The sequence below is a fragment of the Rhodamnia argentea genome, chromosome 8 (assembly GCF_020921035.1).
Source record: "Rhodamnia argentea isolate NSW1041297 chromosome 8, ASM2092103v1, whole genome shotgun sequence".
Lineage (NCBI taxonomy): Eukaryota > Viridiplantae > Streptophyta > Magnoliopsida > Myrtales > Myrtaceae > Rhodamnia > Rhodamnia argentea.
Window position 1 is genome coordinate 14,904,270 of NC_063157.1, and position 23,838 is coordinate 14,928,107.

The 23,838-nt window shown below is 37.9% G+C and overlaps 2 protein-coding genes, 1 long non-coding RNA gene, 1 other non-coding gene and 1 pseudogene across 4 annotated transcripts; 2 read left to right on the forward strand and 3 right to left on the reverse strand.

Moving 5' to 3' along the window:
• Nucleotides 1-723: 723 nt before the first annotated feature.
• Nucleotides 724-10,689, reverse strand: LOC115729977. Its single transcript, XR_004014013.2, has 3 exons — nt 10,678-10,689; nt 9,803-9,804; nt 724-959 (listed from the first exon to the last, which is right to left on the reverse strand). It is a non-coding gene; the product is annotated as an uncharacterized LOC115729977 (long non-coding RNA).
• LOC125316229 lies at nt 4,493-5,470 on the reverse strand (annotated as a pseudogene).
• A 764-nt stretch (nt 10,690-11,453) lies between the features above and the next one.
• Nucleotides 11,454-11,525, forward strand: TRNAH-GUG. The gene has a single exon. It is a non-coding gene; the product is annotated as a tRNA-His (tRNA).
• Nucleotides 11,526-13,235: 1,710 nt separating this feature from the next.
• On the forward strand, nt 13,236-16,993 carry LOC125316386 (dolichyl-diphosphooligosaccharide--protein glycosyltransferase subunit 4A). The gene is made up of 2 exons (XM_048284621.1): nt 13,236-13,307; nt 16,762-16,993. The coding sequence occupies exon 2, from the start codon at nt 16,762-16,764 to the stop codon at nt 16,873-16,875; it is 114 nt and encodes a 37-aa protein (XP_048140578.1). The 5' UTR covers nt 13,236-13,307; the 3' UTR covers nt 16,876-16,993.
• A 1,923-nt stretch (nt 16,994-18,916) lies between these two features.
• On the reverse strand, nt 18,917-21,133 carry LOC115726144 (CASP-like protein 4C2). The gene is made up of 3 exons (XM_030655894.2): nt 20,719-21,133; nt 20,306-20,441; nt 18,917-19,286 (listed from the first exon to the last, which is right to left on the reverse strand). Exons 1-3 carry the CDS (start codon nt 20,952-20,954, stop codon nt 19,065-19,067), a joined length of 594 nt encoding a protein of 197 aa, XP_030511754.1. The 5' UTR covers nt 20,955-21,133; the 3' UTR covers nt 18,917-19,064.
• Nucleotides 21,134-23,838: the final 2,705 nt, after the last annotated feature.

Below are 23,838 nucleotides of genomic sequence, written 5' to 3' on the forward strand. Positions count from 1 at the left end.
ATGAATCTGTCAAAACATGCTCGATGACTGCTTCAAACCATACAAAGAGCGATGAAGCTTACAAAATTTCCCTCCCCGAGCAGCAAACCCCGGAGGTTGCTCCATATACACATTCTCAACAAGATCACCGTGAAGGAAAGCATTCTTGATATCCAACTAATGGAGAGACCAAGAATGCACGGTTGCAAGGGATAAGAAAAGGTGAATAGAGTCCATTTTTGTAACCGGGGAGAAGATCTTAAAGCAATCAAGATCATGAGTTTGAGCATAACCCTTAGCAACCAACCGAGCTTTCAGACGAGCAATAGTATTATCAAGATTGACCTTCATGGCAAACACCAAACGACAGCCAATAACCCGAGCACCAGGAGGAAGATCAACCAAGGACCAAGTCTGATTGCATTGGAGGGCACTCATTTTCTCCTCCATTGCCACATGCTAACCTACATGCTAAAGAGCCACGGAAACTGAAGCAAGTAGGGAAATAACATCAATATTAGCCACAAAAGCTGACAAACCCATTGATAAACCCGTGTAGGAATGTGTATAAAGAGGGCGATCCTTGTAGGCATGGTAGCTCTTACGAAGAGCAATAGGCTGCTCGGTTGTTGCAGTCTCAATAAGTGGAACAGCCACAGGATAGAGTGGCTCGACGGGAAGATCCTCCATGAGAGAAACCGGCTTAGAGGGAGAATTGACATTGGAGGCGGTGTAACTGGACGAGAGACCGTTGGCGGAGAATAGACAAGAACAAGTTCGGAAGATGTGGACTCGGACAATTGCGAGACTGGATCAAATGAACTAGAGCCGATTGTAGAAAAGCAAGACCGAGACTCTATGAAGGTGACATGATGGGAGGTGAGCATTCTTCCTAAGGTAGGAGAATAGCAACAATAACCCTTTGACACTCGTAAGTAACCAAGGGAAACACATTTGAGTGCACGAGGATCTATTTATGGCTGATCCATCCTCACCGAATTCGATATGAGCATCTATTAGAGTCTCTATATCACTCGGCATAATGATGAATACTTAATCTACACACACCGGATTAATTAGAAAATCAGATTGGAGAAAGTGATCACAAGCTCTACCATTTCATAAATATGATTAGATCTAATCAGATCTGAACATGCAAATCAAATCCGGACAGCCTTCATGAATAAAAGAATTAATCAAATCTAGAAGAAGAGAATGATCCTTGATCCTTGTTTGAAGAAGAAAATAGCCGACGGAGAGAGAAGCAAGCCGAGAAAGTAGATTTGAGAGAGAGAGAGAGAGAGAGAGAGAGTGAGAGTGAGTGGTGATGGGGATGGCGCTCGCTAGGGTTAGGGTTTAGGTTGGGCCTGCGGTTAGGGTTGGCTCTGATACCATGTTTGACAAAGAAGAAAAGAAGAGAATGGGATGAATGAATTGTCTAATTCTCTAGGTTAGCATGCTCTCTTATTTATAACAATAATGAGGGTACATAGTAATATGACGGACATTTCCACACATGATAGTAAATAATTATATAATAACTCATAACAAATTTGGACGTCAAAATGTTTCCTATTTGACTAACTATCATCTAAGAGTTATCAGCCGTATGAAGGATAGGGGTTTGTGAATTGTATAACTTTGACTTAAATAAATTGAAGTTGGATGTCATGTGATTACAGCAAGCAAAAAAAAAAAAAAAAAAACCACGAATCAGGAGTACTTGGGGTTATTGACAGAGTAGAATGACTAGAAGTACCAAATTCTTGAATTATGAAACAGTCTGTGGATCAAAGATCATCTAACGATAGAGTAATGATCGAACTTTTACAGGAATCCTCAATGGCAGTAGCTGCAGTAGGTGGGCATGCATGTGGACCTCCAAACGAGATCGGTTGTTTCCTCCCGTAGGTTGCTTAGCTTGTACCTGATAAAAAATGGAAGCACGATGGTCAAGTCGGCTACAATGAGTGCAATAAGGCTTGCGCCATGATGAGGAACCTGGAGTAATAAGTACTGCATCTATAGGCGTGGAGACCGATGGAATTGCGCATTGTGCCTTCAAAGTAGCAAGTCGAGTCTCCTTAGTCAACAATTTCGATACAACTACCTCAAGATGAGGTAGGTTGCATTTGGAAAGGCTTTTGGGGAAAGTCTTTGAAAAAATGCAAATGCCTTTAGTCTAAAGGAATTTAGTGAAATGCAAAAATTGTTTAGTAAATTGTAATTAAAAAGTGCCTTGGGAAGATAGTTTGGAAAAATGCCATTTGGTAAACATATATTTGGAAAGTCATTTAATATGACATATTTAGATTTTTGTATTTTAATTTGTTTAAAATTGGAAAAAGAAAACAATGATTGCACATTTATATGTTTACATTGAGAATAATATAAAAGAGACGTATCAACAAATTTATAAATAAAAAACTATAGCATAATGGACTTATTTCACAATTAAAAAAGAGTACTTTCATTGTAATAAACATAGTCACATATGTACCAATATAAGATTTACGTTATCATTGAAAATTACAAGCATCCTTAACTATTTACTAAACTCATGGCTATTCGATCATGTAAACGTTCCATGCTATAAGATAAATTATCATTTGAAGCACTAGTCTCCTCATTTACATCATTAAAGTTTATTGAATATCCATAATTAAGATCCAAATCAGCTCTTGTAAGATGTGTATTATTGACGACATTTCTCCATATAAAATTATGCAAAGTTATTGCTACTATCACAATTTTCACTTGTTTTTCAAACGGGTAACTTGGCATTTGCTTTAAATCTTCCACTTCTTTTTTAACACACCAAAGACTCACTCAATTTCTAATCGCAGCAAGGAATGAGCACGGTTGAATACCTCCCGACAACCTGTGGGTGTGGGATCTTGTCGAAATTCTAGCAAATAATATCTAACTTCTTTGTATGGCCTCAAATAACTTGTTCGATTTGGATATCCAGCATCTACTAAATTTACCTACACAAACATAATGTAAATTCAATCAACACGGACACATTTATATGTACCACTCTACAAAAATCATTAATTCACGAACCTGGAGGAGGAGGAGAAAATTGTATATCACGTCTCCCAATGGCTTCATAGAAGATATGAGTATCATGAGCTTGTCCTTCCCGACCAGCCCAAACATAAATAAATTCCATGTTAAAATTACATACTGCCAATACATTTTGTGTCGGTGTTCCTTTTCGACCAATAAAACGAATTTGATCGTGCGTACATACCCTCTTTGGAATATGTGTACCATCAATAGCCCCAATACAATCCTAACATGAAAATGAAAATATTATTGGATAATTGAAATATATGTTTAGTACTACATTTATATTGTATAAGCAAAACGTACCTTCAAATAAGGATAAAATCTTTGATTATTCCTGATCTTCTCTGGAACTTCCCTAAATTGCCGATCAGATGGTTGGATCAAATCTTTTCCCATTGCACGTGCTTTATCTAAAACTAAGCTAAAGTACCTGCTTATGGTTTTCCCAGAGCGCCGAAAGTGCTTTTGTACTAACCTATTGCCCACACCATGTCCTAAAATGAGAAGAAATATTCCAAGCATTTCTATTACATAAATATTCCTAATTCCTTGAAGACCATAACCTGTTACTAAATCATACATTAAACTATTAAATACGATCCTATCTATCCTAAACATTTGATAGCACCTTATTAGATTAGTATATTCGCCCATCAACTCTTCCAACCATTCATTTTCTGTATATGACGATGTCATATAAGGTTCTTTGTAATTGTATATTGCTGATCGGATGGTTGGATCAAATATTTTCCCATTGCACATACTTTATCTAAAAGTAAGCTAAAGTACATGCTTATGGTTTCCCTAGAGCGCTAAAAGTGCTTTTGTACTAACCTATTGCCATCACTATGTCCTAAAATGAGAAGAAATATTCCAAGCATTTCTATTACATAAATATTCCTAGTTCCTTAAAGACCATAACATGTTACTAAATCATGCATTAAACTATTAAATACGATCCTATCCATTCTAAACATTTGATAGCATCTTATCGGATTAGCATCTTCGCCCATCAACTCTTCCAACCATTCATTTCCTGTATATGACGATGTCATATAGGATTCTTTGTAACTGTGTATTGCCCGATAAGCCACTACGGCATGAGCGACTCCCACAATTTGCCAATATTCTTCTTCCTCATTGTCATGATTTTCCCCTTCAGGAGAATCATTCATAACAAGTTAAAGTAAGAAAATATAAAGTTACGGTCAAAAAATAGATGAATAATCTAAATCATCCATAAATAAAAATCATCCATCATATATGTAAGCTTCACCCAATCAAAAGAATATCAAATGAAAATAGGTCTCACATTAGAACATAAATAGGAATAGAGTTCATACATAGTGCAAATAAAATGCAAATCATACCAACTAGAAATAGGTCTCACATTACAACAATATATCATATGAAAGAGTTCAAACAAGTAGTTAATATCCTAGTGACGACTATTGTGCTCTTTCAACTCAAACTTGAGCTACTCGACTTTTTCTTCATCTCCATTCAAGTGCATGAAGATCCGCCGATTGTCTTTCTTTTTAGCAAAGTGTGAAAGTGCAAAAAAGTATAACTTTCGATCTTGTTTAATCTCATATATGGCTTTTAATGTTTGCATAATTTCCTTGTAAGGATCAAACTCTCTTGCAAGGGATAATACACTGCTCCTACTTTCAACAAGTGAACAAAGTCTGTCAATTTGTGATGCTAACTTAGCGAGTCCAGACAATTTTTTTCCTTTCTTTCCTCTAGCTTGCCTCTGTGCTGCTCTTTTATGACTCTTACTTGGACTTGGTTGAATAATATCTTCACCTGTATTACTCTCTAAATTATCATTAGTAGATCCTGCACCATCACCCACGTCGGCTTGTGGGCCTCAATATCTTCATTATTAATTAAACCTTGTGCAGGATTCCGTGTGACATTTCCAGTAGCAACTATACCCCCGAACATTCTATCTAATAAAACTTCAAGATCCGGATGTATGCCTTTCGTTCGAAAAGCCTTAAACTTATAATCCTCCTATTATAATGGAACATTTTTGTGAGTTGTATCATAAAAGATGAACTTGGAAAAAAGTGACAAAATAAGAGATAAACCCCTTAATTTTCCTCTCTCACCATTCATCACTTGCACCGATGGTCTTCTTCCTTGCATCCCATCCCGGTCATGTTTCATTTAGAAGCAATTTCCATCATCTTTTCTATTCTTCCTTAAGATTATCCCACTTACCCTTCATTTGATTTTTGTCATATTTTTTACCCATCAGCTCCTCAAACTTGTTAATTATGATTGTCTATCCATCCTTTTTGTTGCTTGCGGGACGATTGTCTATTTCAAGTTGTTCAATGCACAACTTACAAAAAGTTTCTACATCTTCTAGGCCCTAATATGCATTTTCCTTTGATTAACTTGCCATCTTCCAGTGAAATAAAGACGAACATTTTAATTGGAATGAGAGCATAATCAACATTTCTAGTAGAGAACACAAGGTTCAATGCTTCAAGTCCTTAAGCAATCACTTATGTTTGCATAGGTATTTAATTGGAATGAGACCATAATCAACATTTCTAGTAGTGTGCTTTGAAAAATGAGCACAAAAACCAATACTCAAATGCGTCGATTTCAATGTGCATTAGACAGGGATATTCAAGAAAGTGGACTTCATGAAATAGGGGGAAAAAAAATAAACACGGACCTCTCCGACGGAACGAGGAACGAGCTCCGACTTAGAAGCGAGTGGGATAACAGCAGGTGGAAGGGAGTTCCTTGGACCAAGCTGCACGTTCAGCCAAAGATTATGAGTTAATGACAATAAACATGTCCACAATCATTTTCCTTGATAAAAAAAAAAAACGCTTAGAACCATTACCTTAATAAACAAAGTGCATCTACAACATCCTTCCCGAGCTCATCAATTTTTCTACAAGTTGAACATATATAGATAAAGGTAGTTTCAAAGAATCAACAAAGAGAAACACACGGGCATACTTCATTTTCTTTCAACTTGAACCCAAACAAACGGAATTGGAAAATGAAAGCCGGGAATACAAAAAAAAAAGATATAATGAAAAAAATACGTGCTTCATAATCAAATATAACATTCGGGCACGAAGCAAAAAGACATTGTTCTACTTCTTTTAGAGATAATATCAAAACTTAAGAACGAACTAACTCATCCAAAACCAGCTTCAAGTACTAGACTAGTGAAGATATATGACCAGAAACCCGACAACAGGAAAGAGTGCATAGAAGAGTCAAAACAGATTCACCCAACGAAATAGATTGGTAAAAAATTGAAGGGTAAAAACCACCAAAAATCCTAAACTATGTACATTGTGACACATTTATCCCAAACTTTTTCTTGTGACACCAAAAACCCTAGACTTATACATATGTGATACATTTATCCCAAACTTGTACCAGTATCACACATTTACCCTAATTTTTTTCTTGTGCCATCAAAAACCCTAAACTTTTATCCGTGTGACATATTTACCTCGAAATTTGGGATAACTTTGTGACACGCCTAAAATTTTGGGGTTTTTTATGTCACAGAAAAATAATTTGGGGTAAATGTGTCACATTGGACATAATTTGGAGTTTTTGGTGTCACCAAAAAAAGTTTGGAGCAAACATGTCACGGCGGGCGTAGTTTGGGGTTTTTGGTATTACAAAAAAATTTAGGGTAAATGTGTTATAATGAGCATAGTTTAGGGTTTTCAGTGGTTTTTTTTTTCCCAAAATAGAATAAAGAACTACTATTAGAAAGAATAGAAAGAAAGATGGCGGTTGTTGGTTCCCAAAACCTGATCATCTATATCTATTTCATAGATTTAAAGGCATATAATTAACAGACATCACAAGTGGCACCTCCCTTATTCTTCTTGCACTATCCAACTACGGATAGATTGGTTTGGATTTTGAGAGGGTTAAATACTCGGTAAGTTATCTCAATTAATAAATAGTTTGATTGAGTCCTTCATAGTATACATCCATGTTAAGGCTGGTGCACGAATCTGTCTGAAGCCTCCAATAAAACTCATATTGTAACACACTAGCTGTCCGGGCATCCGTGAAGGGGAAAAAGACTTTGAATAATGCCGGAATTGATCAATGAACTCTTCATATTTTGATCTTAATAGAAGAAAAAAAGTGTTTCCTTCAATTTCCAACCTAATTTTCTGATATAAGATTAGTGTAAACTCTCTTGTCTTCCTAAAGATTTGCATTGTGATTGCGGACAGAGCAAAGAGGACATGAGCACACGAGATTCAAGCTCGAGAAGCAAGCATGCGAGAGGTGAGCTTTGGAATTCCAGAGACCCAGATGGCTACAAACCCGCAATTCAACCCAATAAAGTCGGACTCTTTATTTTTTTTTCTTTTTTTTTTCTCCAAAGCAAAAGCCTTGTTTGAACCATTCCCTAAAATCACAAAAAATCACTTTTCTCCGTTATTTAGTGCAATTACATATTTCAAAGGCTTTTACCACGGAACACAATCATGCCACAAAACCGGATAGTTTCACATGTCACGTAAAGGGTCAAGGAGAGTGCTCATAGATGGAGACCAATTTTATCTACACACAACGAAAAAATCAGCCAACTCTAGTCAAAGACGAAACTAATAAAGACCTTAAAGGGAAGTATTTCACCGATTGCGACGGGAAATTGAAGGAATCTACATCGAATATTGGAAGAAAGCGGTGGAGACATGAAAGAAGACAAACTCACCGTGCGATTACCTCGAAGCGATGTCGTGAGGGCTAACGCAATGGATCGGGAGAAGGAATGGATGGAGACCGATGTTTACAGAGCCACCATCGTCGAAGGTGATGACACAATAGGAAAGAAATGGGAATCCGGATCTAGGGTTTCTATTGCTTCATCTCTGCGATGGGTTCTCCGGAAAGAGATCGTGAAATGATCCAAAGCTTCGTGATTTTTTTTTTCCTATCTAAGGGCTGAACTTGAAATTATAACAAATATGTGGGGACATTAAAGCCAAAAAAAAAAAAAAAACACTATTCATTCTCGGCAGCATGTCGAGAATGCTAAAAAGCCAAAGTAGTCTCGAAGCTGCCTTGGGCTTTCGGCCTTTTGTAAGCTAATTTTCACTCAAGGATGTTTTGAAAAACATTTCCCAAATACCTAGACTTTGGCCCAAGGAGCTTTAGACACCCAAAGCCCCTTGGAAAAGTCCTTCCCAAACACACCCATAAAGGATCTCGATGCATAAGTGAAGTTCGCACCAGTTCAAACTCATCGTTAAGTGCCATAAAAAATTACATAACACGCATATGGTTGCGATATTCAACAAACTTATTAGCATCATTATTTGAACTCCATTTCGGTTCAGATAAAGCCAGCTGGTCTCATATAGCATGTATGGATGATAAAAAATCATTAACAGATCGACATATCCCCCGACACATATGATGTAAATTTCATAGTAGTTGATATTGATGAGCAATGTTCGATGTGGAATAACAACTAGGAAGAAGATCCCAAGCTTCCTTGGTTGTATTTAGGCGACCAAACCGAAGTCCGATAGATGGAATTGAAGTATTTCGAGTCCGCGTGAGTATCTGATGATTCTTGCGGTCCTACTCCTCCAAACGTTAAGCAAATTTATCATCGGCTTCACCAACAGTCTGGGAAGGCTTGTGAATATCTCCAGTGACATAATACCAAAGCCTACTTTCTCTTGGAACACTCGATATTTCTTGAGCCCATAAAATATAGTTAGATCCATTCAAGATTGTTTGAATAGGTACTGACACTTTTACTTTATCCATGGCAAGTAAATAGCATAAATCCAGTAGACTTCTATATTGATTTCAATGCAAACTGACACTTCCAGAGCTGATATGAAGAAAATAGTGCCAAAAATAGGTTCAGGACGTCAAAATACCTCAAGAATCGATCTGAAATCAGCAAGAACCGGTCTAACAGGCGTCGAACTAATCGAAACAGTGAGCAAACTGGTGTAGTCAATGCCTGGTCAACGAAAGTCAATGTGAGTTAACAGAAGTACACGTGGCGACAACGTGGATGGCACGTGGCAACTGTGGGACACATGGCGGACACATGGATGACACGTGGCAGAGGACTTTGGCCGGTCACATGAGATACACGAGCAAGTCGATCTCACTCGTAGAGAACTTCATCGACGCATGAGGGCGCGTGATAGCTCTTCCAGCAATGGCGTTTAGTTGGTCGAACTTGCCATCGAATGACGAACTTGTTGATGGCGGTGGCTGTGGATTAAAATCAACAGATGACTTCGAAACAGGGACTTACAAAGGACGGTGTCAGTGGTCCTATAATGTGGCGGAGCATGGTGGCGTTTGTGGTGGATTTCCAGGTCTGTTGATGACGAAATTTCACGAGTTTAAGAGCAGCGATCTTGATGGGGGCATTTTTTTTTTTTTAAAATAAACAACGAAAATTGAAGAGTAGCGAAGGGACAGCGGTTCGATCTCACAGCTAAAGTCTCACAACGAACAAAGGATATTGGTAGGGCTTGTGGAGAGAGCTGGAGCATCGATGCGCCGGGGGGGTGGGGGGGAGGTTTGCTAGTCTCAATGAGTACTGACGCTCATCGATGGTGAGCGAGGAAGTACATGCCACGGGCATAATTCAAGCGTTAACTGGAGGTGGTCGTCGGGAATCAATGGCTGTTGTTGGGGTTCGCTGCAACTTAAGAGATCAACCGGATAGAAGTAGTAGTTACTGTGATAATGTCACTACTGCTGTGATAATAATGTCGCCATATTGCCGCTTCCTCAAACAACGGTGGCTCTAATACCATATTACAAATGGAGCAAAAAGTAATTTTCTATATATTTTTCTATATCAAAACTGATGATAAAGAGCCTATGTATAGGTTGTCCTAGAGTGCTATCTAAGATAACTAACTATTACAAAATGAATCACAATTAATTAGGATCAATCAAGGAAGATTATGATCATATCAATATCTCTGACAACCTTTCTACACAATCACAAGATCTATACTCACTAACATCACTAATTACTAGAGCAACCCCATAAGCAAGAACGAGTCCCTCCCTCTTCGATAGTCACGATCCACTCAAAATCTTGGTGGCGGCTTATCTTTTGTACAGGATGCAAACAACAAAAGGACAAACTTTATTACATCAAAAGCGGCATTGAAAGAGCATGTCAACGCAACAAACAAGTCGAGTCGAAATCGAAGAGAAAGAGTGATAAAACTCTTAGAGGCTAGCCCAAATAACAATTGACCATCACCTAATCGATTCTCATATGATCAAACCTGGTTATAACAACCACTTCAAATTCGACCAGCAATATAGGGCTAGGTGGTTCGGGTGGGTGGGTTCACCCTTGGAACCAAGAACCGCCTAGAACTGGCTAGCTAGATTATTTTGCTCAACCCAACATCCTCCATAATTTAGAGAGGAGTTGGTTTGACAAGAAGTAAGGCATGATTAGAGAAAGTGCAGGCAAAGATCTTTAGGAAAAATGCATTCTGTGTGAATTAAATCCATGACCGCATGGTTAAAAGCCATGCACTCTACCGACTGAGCAAAGATGACCACATGATTAAAAGCCATGCTCTCTACTGGCTGAGCTAAGACCACTTTGACAATAAAGTTCTCATTCATTATAGTTTCTATGTCAATCTATACCTTTCGAATATTGAAAAAATCATGAGAAGAAAAGAAACATGTTGGTCAATGACATGTGTTATTTTAGGAGAATTTTATATGTAATCAATGACATTGTAATATTGAAATGGAATAATAAAAATTTCCAAAAAAAAAAAAGCGGGTAGAAAGAATTAAAGAAAACGCAACAGTGTCCCATAATTTATAATGCCCAACACTCACCTTATAGTTTAAAAAAGATAATGAAACTCATGATATTGGATCCGAAAGAGATTAATTGGGATTGCCACATTAAAACTCCGTATAATTTACACTTTTCCTTTCCTTTTTCATAAAACTCATGGCATTGAATTGGTCAAGTATAACTCCCTAGTTGGAAGCAAAATGCATCAAGAATGTGAGAAAAGTATTCATCCCAAAGAGAATGATCTACCTTTAGCAAATTATAAGTCCGGGTGACAAAGAAGGCTTTCTCATGAATTGGCAATGTTAGGAGAACAATTGCGCATTTTCCATAAGGCTACGAAGTAAATGCATTCTAGCGTGCACAATTTTCCTTTCAGTTCATTCTGACAAAAAAATAAATGCTCAGCCGAAACGAAGTTCGGAATGAAATGAAATGTTGTAGATGGATGAAAACATTTACTAAAGTAATTTCATGGAGTATCATGACCAAAATTTATATGAGGGATTAAGTCACTAGATATTGAATAATTTTATTATTATGCAAATGAAAGGTCAATAAAGTGGCTGTAGTTTAGTGGTGAGAATTCCACGTTGTGGCCGTGGAGACCTGGGCTCGAATCCCAGCAGCCACATCTTTCCCTTTTCTCAATTTTCCTATTTCTTCCTTTAGTTTTTGCGCGCAGCTCCAACAGGCCGAGGTAGAAGAATTTATAAAAAAACAAATCATGAAAGTACTGTTTTCATGATTATGAATAAATCTGTCTTGTTTTAAAATCAGATTTTTTCTTTTCAAATAATTGTACTACGCCCTTTAATATTTTTCCATTTTATCATGCTCTTTAAATATGTACGGGATCAGCAACGTGATGTATGTTCATCGCACTTTGTATATTTAAATTGTTAATATTGGATAGATTTCTTTTTGATTATTTTTACTAGTTGACATTTAATTTAACTATATAGTTTACGAGAGAAAACTATTATGGAATAATCAAATTGAAACTATTAACTAATGGTTAGGCATCACAAACATCATTTGATGCAAACGTTGTGTCATGTACATTCTGATGGTGTAAAATTCATTGCATGGAATGATATAGCCTTTGCAGGCTCCGGCATTTTCAAGCTTGGGCCAAGTCACCACACTTCGGGAAATTCGCGTGCACTTCACATACATTAATTTCGTTGTTGCGATAATAGTATAAATGATCTTTGAACTTTGATTTAATATGTAATGTTGTCCGTGAATTTTCAATTTGTACAATATTATCTATAGACTTTGGCCCAATATGCATTGTCGTCCTTAGATTTTTAATTTGTTCAATATGGTCATTGAACTATTGATAAATATTTAATATAGTCCTTAAATTATATGAAAATGTTTAAAAGTTCATTAGCCACACGACTTTGTATGTTGGACTAAAATTCAGGCCTCACATTAAAATAAATTAAAAGTTTATTGACGACATTGGACACCGAATCAAAATTCACAGACCATTTGTGTCGTTTTCCCTTTTCTCTGCGAGTTGTTTCCACCAAGAGAAAAATTCTAGGCTTATCATGTCTAACCATTATTCGCGGCGCGAGTTCAAAACCCAAACACGACGAATGTAGGACGCAATGCAAGAGAGAATGCCAAAGATGCACAGTGGAATTGCGTTGCTTTTTTCGAGAAGCCTCCTAAGCTTGCATTAACTCATGGTCTCCAATTTTGGAAAACTTCCCACGTATTACGTGAAGATCCAACATTCACCATGAGATTTTTTTAAATCTAAGACTGCACAGCGGTCATCACTCACGCTCGCTTACAACCAATTGATCTGAGACATGCTAGCTCCGATGATCATAGCCCCTCCGAGATGTAAGAAATCTAAAACCTCTTCACCAAAGGGGTTATGCACCTGCTATTACAGCGAGCGAGTCTGAACTCGAGGCTTTGCAACTGGGTCGCTATTATTGGCAATTCACGCTCGCATTTACAAAAGCGATCCAGAAATACCGATTTCTAGGTATATTTGTTTTCGGAATTGAATGATTTGTAAAGCATTTTCCTAAAATGATCCCTTGAAGTAATTTTATAATGATAATATTTTTATATCAATAATAATTGATGCCTAAACATTTATGTAGATAATAAAAATATAATTCGGTTAGTGTTAATTCGTGCCTAAGCATTTTCCTAGAATTTAATTTGCATGTCTTTATAAATGGGCTTTTTTTTAAGAAGTGAAGACTGTGATGACTCGTCCTTGGGCCGGCCCATCGCCTTGAACATATATATAAGGTCGTTCGGACAGATCCGGATCCATCCTCTTTCTCCCGATCGCAACGCAGGGCAACGATTCGTCAACCTCCGACGGAGATCTGACCCCTCTCTTCCGTCGGCGATTCCTCATCTGATCGAGACTACCAAGGTAACTGTCTCTCTCTCGCTCTCTCTCTCTAGAAAGAGATCGCTCCATGGTTAATTCTTCGTTTGAGGTCTCATTCTCTGAGGCTACGTCCTGTTTCTCGAAGCACTGGAGGATTGTCGCCTGAATATGACACCGTGACGGGAATATAGTACAATGCATGGATAGTGTATGCTGGAAAGGTTAAGATGGAAATAGCATCTCTCTAGATAGTTTGCGGTATTAGGGATCAGAATTCTGGAGTGTGAATCTGTGGTGTCTTACGATTCTTCTGCATTTGATGTCGTTCGAATGCAACGATGCGGCCTGAGCATGCTTGCGCTGGCGAGGGCGCGCCCGATGACGGAAGGCCGGTTAGTTGAGTCAATTCATCTAAGTTAGAAGTCAGCTTAGTAACGCAGGTTTTGGATTGTGAACTGTCTTAAGGAGTCAGGACAGTCACTGGGGGTAAGGATTTGTGCGTGTTGATGCATATTTTAGAGCAGCTGTTGTATCATGTGATTGTAAAACGCGCACGTTGATTTGCATTAGCAATTTCAATGTATTAGACTTGGCAGGAGCTGGATATTTCTCCTTTAATTTGAGAAGTAGCCCGGTTGGCTACTTCATCAGCATTCCTCCTTGTTACGAGAAATTTAGCACACAAGAAATCTAATGAGCTCTTAAAGTCTTTGTGTAAAGGATTCACTCTTGCAGTTGTTGTACTATCTTTGACTGAGGATGCATATATAAACTACTGTTGAGTTTGTTTTAACTACAGTTCTTCTCCCAGCATTTTTCTTTATCCATCAGAATAGTCTTTCTTACTCCGAGGGCTTTTGCAACGCCAACACAATCTCCCATTACTGATAAGATGCCCCCTGCAATCTATTGTTCCTGTCAATTGGAGCTATCCCTGCTTTTATTGTGTTGACATCAAATTCCAATTATATTTTCCTCCTGAAGAAGATGATTGATTATTGGAGTTCTTTGGGACAATTTTAGCTTTTTCACATATCCCTGTCCATTCATTATGGGCCAGAAACTAAGAACCTTAAGAAGTATTTATGCCAACTCTGGACCAAGTATAAGATAGATGTGGGACGCAGCTCCATTGGTAATGGTTTCAACCTTATTTCCCTTTCTAAGGCTGTTCAATTTCTACTATTTAGTACAGCTTCAACGGCTGTTGACAAGAAAACTTTAGGAGCTTTACTGAGGGTTTACGGGATAAGGAGTATCTCCATAATTCCATGTATCATGTTTGTCAGGTCGGCCAGTGGTTAGTATGCATACATATAGGCAAAGAAATACTCGGGTTTAACTTTCCTTAATTGAGAACATGTTCATATATTACCTTTTCAACAATAGAACCTTGAAATTGGGAGAGCTACACACCCCCAACCAGCCCTACTGATTCACTGACAACTACCACAATCAATCATCAACAAGGATCATTGGCACTCAACTAACCACTTGAATCTAGCATACTAATGCTAGCTAACATGAAACAACAAGGGTTGAAACTCCCACTAGAATTAGAGTGCAGAATTCTCTATGACCAGCAAAATGAAATCTCCTACTAGAATTATTAATGACTTCGCATCTTGTCTTGACAGAAAACTTCACCCATTGAACAACTCTTTCTACTCGTGTACATACCTCTTCTTGGACTTGATTTTGAGATTTCCACAAGAAGTAAAGAGCAGAACTTCAAGCTAATTACAATAGTTTCTTGAAGAAATTCCTTGGGTGTAGCTCCTGGATTACCCAAGAAGACTCAAAACTCCAATTACCAATTGTTCTTTAGATGCCACAACAACGAGATAGTTCCATTCCAAGCTTGTTCAGAAAAGTCAGAAGGAAAGAACAGATGTCTTGACTCAGCCTCCTCTTTTCATTCGAATCTGTTAATAATTGATTAAGGAAAATTTGCATTCCTTGAACCTCTTCCAGGTGATATGTACATGATGACATGTTGACCTCTGAAAAGAAACTTGACGATCTCAATGTTCCCCCTTTTCAAAGAAATTCCATCTCTATATAACACGAAATTTGGTCTATGTGTCACAAGTATATCTGCATGTTTAACATGAAAATCTGTGTGTGTGTCATGATGGTGACACGAGTTTTCTGATTTGTTGGGAAAATATTAGTTGTCACTATTTGTGCTATCCTCTACTGTTTTGCATACTAATCTTTACTTTTTTTATCTTGTGAATTTTCATAACATGACCGAATTGACTATTAAGTCTATGAAAACTTTTAAGTGATACCGAAGCTTAGTCACAACATACTGTAATTTTTAATTAATGAGCATAAGGTACTAGGAAACAAACTATTATTAGCGACATGGTTCTGTATCTTCGACATTGACTCAACAACTTGAGGATCGATTTATCCAATATGTAGAAAACAGCTGAAATCTCTCCATATAGGAATTGATTTTTGGATTGTGAATCAGAAGTTCAATTGTATTTAATATACCAAATTATTTAATATACCAAATTGTCTTGCAGCTGTTATATTTGCAAATATTCACATTGATTTTGTTTACTATAAATTTTTGTAATGAGTAAATTGGTAGTGGATGGTCCTGTTTATGTTGATGAGTGCTTGGACGAATTAAGAAAAGAGTGTTATGTTGTGCTTTGGTTATCAGGAAAGAAAGGTATCTCAACTTAATTTTTTTATCCTTATGATGGAGAAGATAATTAGCCTGCATCAGTTTACGCACTACTAGATGCTATGGGAAGGATTATAGGTTGAGCGCTGGACAGTTTCTTCTCTTAGCATCTCATAGTTTCAGAAATTACGAGTTATTTGATCTTTCTTGGCCCAAATAGTCAATACATGTCCAGGTTTTCGTGATGTGATTCATGTTGAGTAGTCTAGTAGGTTTAAATGGATGCCAAGTCGTATTTTTGCACTTGTAGCGTGTAATGCAGATTACTTGCCACAGTCAGCTATTGGCTTCTATGGATTTAGCACTCATAATCCTTTTCACAGTAGTGTAACTTTTTTTATTTCCCCCCAGTATTTTAATAATATTAATTAAATTTAAGGAATTGTGAGTATATGTAGATCTACATGTTAATATATGACCATTTTCAAAGGTATTAAATATTACACATTAAAGAAAAGTCACAGTGTGAACTTATAAGAGGATAACAAAAGCAAACATCGCCCCAAACGGACACTGACCTCAGATATCTGAGAGAGGTTAATCACAGGTTGAGTAAAAGCGATTCAATTGGTTCCTTGAAAATTGTAATCTTGGTGGGACAGAGGACTAATGTTCTTGGTTCTCCTTTTTTCCCCTCCCTATTACGTTGTGTTGTAGTTGAGTACCAAGATGGAATAGTGTGTTTTGGACGAATATAGTTTTTTAACTCTCGTTAAGATGTCCCTTGTTTTGGCCTGTGGTAGTAACTTTTTCCATGTGGAACTAATGTGTTATTCGACATGACTATTGCAGATGATTGATGATCAGGACCTCGGCTTTTTTGCCAACTTTCTTGGTATTTTCATCTTTCTCCTGGTAATAGGGTACCATTTTGTGATGGCTGACCCAAAATATGAAGGCAACTGAAACATTTCTAGACTTTCATAGTTTATCCCGAGTACTCTTTTTCAGTTGCTTAATAGGATATGATTGGACAGGTTTGTTGTCACAGTACTGGCATTAGAGTGAAGAACGTTTCTTATAATGATTGGCTGCTTGTTCTATCGTCTTCGATGGTTGATACCATTTTTGAAAAGCTTTTCCATATTCGTGGCCTAGTGCGAAATGTGTGATGATATGCATCAAGCAAAGAAAAGCAGAGTCTAGAGATGAGTGCGCGTCTCTTGGAAGGGTCGGCACTTTGAGGAGGGTTTGCTTTGAAGCGTGAACCCTTCAGATGCCAAAGGCATCCATGTGGCATCAAAACATAAGAAAGGTGACAATTGAGGGTGCTGGAGGGGGTGCGATGTGATCCAAACATCTTTCCCCCTTGTAAAGTACTGGCCAATCTAGATAGGTACTAGAGGAAGCAATTATGGAAAATGGCACTCAATCCCTCGGTTGTTAGAAGGCTCTTTGTGCTTCGTGTGTGCCACTTGCTTGTTCCGTGTGATATTTCGAGTATAACTTGCCAAAACTTTCGACACCACTAAGAATCCAGTGAGCGAGCAGTCTCATGCGAGATTCTGGCATAACTTGCCAAAACTTCTCCACCATTAAGATTCTAGTGAGTGAACTGATGGGGTCATTGTTCGATGAGGTGAATGTCGTGTATGTGAAGGGTAAAAACGGCTTTCGAATCACATACTTCTCGCCGCAATCAGCTCATTATTAATGTGTTGATGCAACATGAACTGTACTCGAAAATCTTGCGAGGCAATCTCTACACACGATTGGATGTACATGAGACAGGCAGCGCATGATCACACAGCTTTCTCGTCTTATTTAGCAGATAGGCGTGTTCTTTTGGGGAATCGGGTTCTGGAGAACCCAATCTGTGTTTTATGCACCATGTCGGTTCTATTTCGCTGTAAAGTTGGTGTTTGGGGAAGTACACCTAAGATGGGGACAGCTTTTAGGAATCAAATGTGATTGTCGAGGGTTGGGTCTGATGTTCATTCATGCTACATATGCCACATAGAATTTCCGGAGTTGAATTACAAGTTCAGGCACAATTTCTGGGTCCAGTTGTTTCGAAAATCACGAACTATTTACTGCGATTCGACGATAACTTCATTAGTTTCTCGAGTTCCTCAATTGGGAAAGAGATGACCGAAGTTGATCCTTAAAAAATCCGATTGTAATTTAATTAAGCTAGCCATTGAATTTTACCAGTCTGGGATGTAGTAGTTCTTTCTCGACAAAGAACTTTAGGACGGTCAGAAGCAGAGGAGAGACACTGAGTTTGGTAGCCATGAAAGGCCTAAGCTAATTAAATATGCTTAGTTTGAAAGATATGATCATGTGAATCTAAAAAAGGCGGATGGGAATTTCATAAGAATTGCATAAGAATTGTACTAATTCACAGATCACGAAATTTCAATCCCCCTCCCAAAACCCTAGCCGCCCAAAACCTTGCTCTCTTTGTTGTCTCCTTTCTTCTCCTCTAGAAGGGTTTGAGCTAGATCTCTCACTCTTATCCCCTCTTCGTTTAACTGATTTAGTTCTTTATTTTTCTTTTTCTTTTTTTCGCTTTCCTCCCATTGGTGGAGCCGTTTTTCTTCCGATTTAATCTAAAAGCTTATTTCTTCCGTTTTGAGGAGTTTTCTTAGCCTATGTTTTCGAGCTTTCATTTTCCTTGGATTTCATTGCCGAATCAAAGCGAACACTTTCCAAAGGCAAAGTCATGACGATATCGGTGTTTGCTCATTACCGAAGATAAATTCGGTGATCGACAGCCAATGTTGATTTGAAGAAATTATCAATTTGCTTTTTGAATTTTTGACCCTATCTTTATCTTGATGATTTATCTTGTGATTCGAAATTTATTTTATTTTAAAATTGTAACAGTTAAACTGTAATGTTTCACTCTGTTTTTTTTTTAGCGGTTATAAATGAAATGTCACTTTGACAACAAAAAAATGATAAAATTTCATCTACTCAATTTATAATGTAATATCGAAAAATGTATAATGTAACATAAAAATATTTTGCAGCAAAGGATGAGGAGGAGGAGCAGCAGCAGCAGCAGCAGCAGCAGCTCGATCAATCAAAAGAAAATAATAAAATCTCAAAAGGGTAAAATCGCACGCTCCCACAACCACCTTTCGCAGTCTCTAGTGGGGAAAACGAGAGCCGTTGATGAGGAAACAGACGACGCGGAAGCCGGAGAGGAGCGAGGAGAAGGCGAGGAAGAGGAAGGCCGCAAATCCAAGGGCGATGGCGATGTCCGATTGGATGCAGAAGGCGCTAGAAACCGTACACGTGTCCGATCCCTTCAGCGTCCTCGCCAGTGCCGTCCCAGCCGATACCGCCGACATCAGTATGTACGCGAACACCTGCAAAAACGCATGAAGAAAGAACAAAAAAACAAGAACCATGATTTTGGATAATCATTTCTTTTTTTATTTATTTCCAGCTTATTGCATTTTTCGGATCGAAAATTGACAAGAAAATCAAAAAAACTTCGAAATTTCGTAAATAGGGAGGGAGAGGGAAATTTAAGATATGGTCGGACCGCTTAAACGGACGAATTAACTTAGATAACCGCTTATTAAATAGATTCAATAAATTAAAATTTACTATCTCTGAAGTTATCCATTTACATGGGTATGCAAAGTTTTGTGTTAACTAGTACTAAATAAAATTCCTTCAATTTCCTAAACCTTAAAAATTAAAATAAAAAAAAAATCAAGTCCATAATATGCATGTTCCTAATGCGTCGAATAGAAAACCTACGAATCTATAGTCATATATGTCCAACCAAGTTCCTTTGTCATCTAGATAGTATCTGTCCGACCCCCATCTCATTTGTCTAACAATTGGCCCGAACAACAAAATTCGTCGCAACAACTTAGCTTTCAGACAATCCCTATACGTAAAAGCAAAGACTTTCGTTGGGTCCATTGGGACGTGAAGTATATAGCCTCTTCATTTCTCATCAAGTGTCGACACGTGAAAGGGTTTGATTATATGAAATAATAAACTCGAAACATTCGTGTCGCTCACTCAGTGGGACTTGATAATATCCACAAAAATGATCTATTCAATAATAACCTTAGTTTATCAACATTTTTTTTTAGACTAATTTCACTTCTATAGTGAGAACTTGACGAAGAATAGTTGATTGCGAGTCGCCGGTATTATTATTTCGCGAAAAATAAATGATATGAAATATGTTTTCTCGAAAGCGGTATTTTTGTATCGTCTTTAAGAAATATATTCGTCCTTAATAGAAATATTTAGATATAAATTATTATTGATAAAAAAAATGCTCTCATTTTAAAAAATAAAAAAATAATAATAATAAATAATGATGTATTTATTTCCGTAAAATATCAGAAAGAGGCAGCCTTACCTGGTCGTGGCTAAAATCGAACCAGAGTTGGAAGGCTTCCGGGAACAATGTGGCGTTCTTCAGTATCTCCCACACCGAAGCTCCCGACTCCGACAGCGAGTACAGCGCCACCATCGCGTTCGCCGCGAACACGTATCTGCCAAAACAAGAAAAAAACCCCCCAAATTCCCGAATTTCAGCAGATTCATGGTGAGATGGGGTTCGATTTCGCTGTGCTCGATCATCGATCGAGCTCGAGCGGATGCGAAAATGGCGAGCGCTTGCGGACTTTCGCTTTCAAAAACCTCCCCTTCCCCTTCTATTTTTCTTAGAAAATTCCGCGGACAAAAAGCTGCTTTCTTTCCGTTCCGGAAAAAAGGTAAAGGGAGGCGAGAGAAAAAGCGAGCGGGGAAAGGAGGGGGGGGGAACAGTACCTGAGAGCCTCGAAGTCGTACCAGTGCGGGGAGGAAGGGCCGCGGGAGTTGGTGACGGTGAAGATGGAGGAGGCGAGGGCGAAGCAGAAGGCGGCGAGCCGCAGCAGCAGGATCAGCCAGTTGAACCGACGGAGCTTCTGCACGGACACCGTGGACTGGTACTGCCGGTGGTGGTGGTGGTGGGGAGGCGGCGTGGCGTCGCCGTTGCGAGGGGAGTGGTGGTGCGGAGATCGCATGTCGATGCTGATGCGGATGATGTTGAGTCATGAGAGGGAGGGAGGGAGAGTGGGTGTTATGGGGATGATGAGATAGAAAAGGGAGTTGCAGTCACGAGACATGGCGAGACTTCCATGAGATGAGAGAGAGAGAGGAGAGAGAAGAGAGAGAGAAGGTTCTGGGAATGGGGAAAAAGGTAAGGCAGGGAGAGAGGTCAGAGGATGTAGAGAGAGACGTTATAGCCAGAGACGTCTGTACTTTGAGAGAGAGAGAGAGAGAGAGAGAGAGAGAGAGAGAGAGAGAGTTCAAATGCAGGTTCTATTTTTTTTTTTTTTTTAATTTTGTATACCCTGATTTTTCTAATATAGTATATTAAATCGTAAAAAATTACACAATTTCTTCATAATTTCATTTTTTTTTTGAAAAAAAACCACCAAAAACTCTAAATTATGCTCACTGTGACACATTTACCCTAAATTTTTTTTGTGACATAAAAAATCCCAAACTATGCCTACTGTGTTATATTTACTCCAATTTTTTTTATGACACCAAAAACTTCAAATTATGTTCACTATGACACATTTATCCCAAATAATTTTTTTGTGATACAAAAAACCTCAAAATTTTAGGTGTGTGACAAAGTTATCCAAAATTTCGAGGTAAATATGTCGTATGGATAAAATTTTATGATTTTTGGTGGCACAAGAAAAAAATTACGATAAATGTGTCATACTGGTATGTGTCACATGGATATAAGTCTAGGACTTTTGGTGTCACAAGAAAATTTTTGAGGTAAATGTGTCATAATGTTCATAATTTAGGATTTTTGTGACTTTTACCCTTTTTTTTTTCACTCATAATTTCATATTGACATGTATAGTTATTTTACTTTTCGTAGTTTTTTTTTTCATATCATATAATTTTAACGGGAAAAACAAACTCTTGACAAGACGAGAGAAACAAATCCCACGTACAAAACTAAGAATAACGTGGATTTTTATTTGGTTCCATGTCGAGGCAAAGAGTAATTTACGTTGTCACTGTCGACATGTGAGAGAACTCTGCTGCAAATTAGCGCTGGACCTAATAATAACGTGAAAAAAGAAATGGTCATTCTCTAATCTTATCCGTATAAATTGTTATCGATTGTTGTTAAATCAAAACCACATACATGCATAGCTGAAACTTTGTAAATTCAAGTGAGATGAATCGACAATCGTCACGGAAAAACATAAAGAGTATGCACGGTTTACATGTCCTTCAAAAATAATGTTTCCAGGGGCTTTGAGCGTCAAAGTCCATCGGGCAAATGCAAATATCATGGAGAGTTTTGGGAAGACATAATTGCAGTTCAAAAAGCCTCTAAAGGCCTTCTTAGCCCAAGGCAAATCCAGAGGTGTTTTGAGCTTTGAGCATTTTCGGAATGCAAATTCAATTTTTTTTTTCCAACTTCGCCCTCGCTCAACTTTCATAATTTTGGAAATATCTACACCTCGTGTGATATCACTAGCTAGGGTTTTAGGCTGCCGATGATGCCAAATCTAGCTATCGACAAGCTAGTTCGGCGTCGGCCACCCTAGCTTGAGGTCGCTCGAGTCCCGCGATTCCAAGCGACCGTTGCTCGAGGTCGGACCAACCTTAGGTGTCGCATGGGTTGCGCAACCTCGGACAAGGCTAGCCGGCGGCTAGGTCTGGCCGCCCAAAAGTACCTTATAAAGTGTAGTGTTTTTTTTTTCCCCAACCGGTATTAAAGTCAAAGTTACTTCCTAACGCGTTTTTAAAAAAATACTTCTTCGAATACTATTTGTATTTTCCCTAAATTCCTTTGTGTTTCTTCAAAATGCGGGCTTGCCTGAGCTTTTGCATTTAAGTGCATTAAAAATCTTGATGAGTGAAAAAGTCATGGATGGAAAAGCTATGTTGACAAAACATGAAAAAAAAAAAAAAAACTATTGACAAAATAAAATGAAAAACTAGCCCAAGGACAAAACTCTTTACGCTCGATGTCTACACGTAATATGTAAGGATCGAATAGAGTTTCGGCATTGAATATTGGAAAGAATTCAGGTTCGATGATCACAAAAGTCTCAGATCAACCTGTAATTACAAGTGAGGTATGAAACGGTGGCTGAAATGTCTAATCATACTAGAATATGTTAAGATTACAAAGACAACAAATGTGGTTTTAACCCAAAACCTGTCTCACTTATGAAAACCCGCCGTTCGTTTATTGCCCACTAGAGTTTGGTAGTCAACGTCGGCAATCGAGCGACGAGCGCATGCATCACTTCTGAAAACTGGCCGTCCGTTTATTGCCCACTAAAGTTTGGTAGTCAAGATAACCGGAAGATATCCAACTAATACTCCTATCATCCAAAAGGGAGAGAATTATCAAAAAGGTCTTAAGCATATTATAATTGTGTCAATTCAATCATAAATTTTTGTTTTGTCAATTTAGTCCTAAACCTTTTACAATTATGCTAATTCAGTTAATTTGGTTGGCCGACACTACCGTGGAAAATTTATAAAAATATTTTAATATTTTTCAAAAAATTTCAACTTTATTTAATAATTTTTTTCTATCTTTTATTTTTTGGGGGGTTTGGGCTGATAGCCTCTGGCAGAGCCAAAAAAAAAAAAGCAAAGACAAAAAAAAAATTATTAAAAATTTGAAAATGTTAAAATGCTATTAAAAATTTGCCACGCCCGCATCGATCGACCAAATGGACTAAATTGACATAATTGCAAAAGGTTTAAGATCGATCGACAAAAAAATTTTAATATTGAATTGACACAATTACAATAGGTTTAAAACCTTTTTGGTAAGTTAGGTTGATGGGTTTTTCTCAATTCCATCTCTCCCGCAGAATTAGACACGGGAGTTTCTTCTCATCCACCACCTCG

Excerpts from the sequence above, each read along its gene's own strand:
- LOC115726144 (XM_030655894.2), bottom strand. The coding sequence starts at position 20,954 with ATGCGATCTCCGCACCACCACTCCCCTCGCAACGGCGACGCCACGCCG. Across the intron at positions 20,442-20,718 it reads TACGACTTCGAGGCTCTCAG|ATACGTGTTCGCGGCGAACG; the intron begins GTACTGTTCCCC and ends TTGTTTTGGCAG. Across the intron at positions 19,287-20,305 it reads TCGATTTTAGCCACGACCAG|GTGTTCGCGTACATACTGAT; the intron begins GTAAGGCTGCCT and ends GCGTTTTTGCAG.
- LOC125316386 (XM_048284621.1), top strand. The coding sequence starts at position 16,762 with ATGATTGATGATCAGGACCTCGGCTTTTTTGCCAACTTTCTTGGTATT.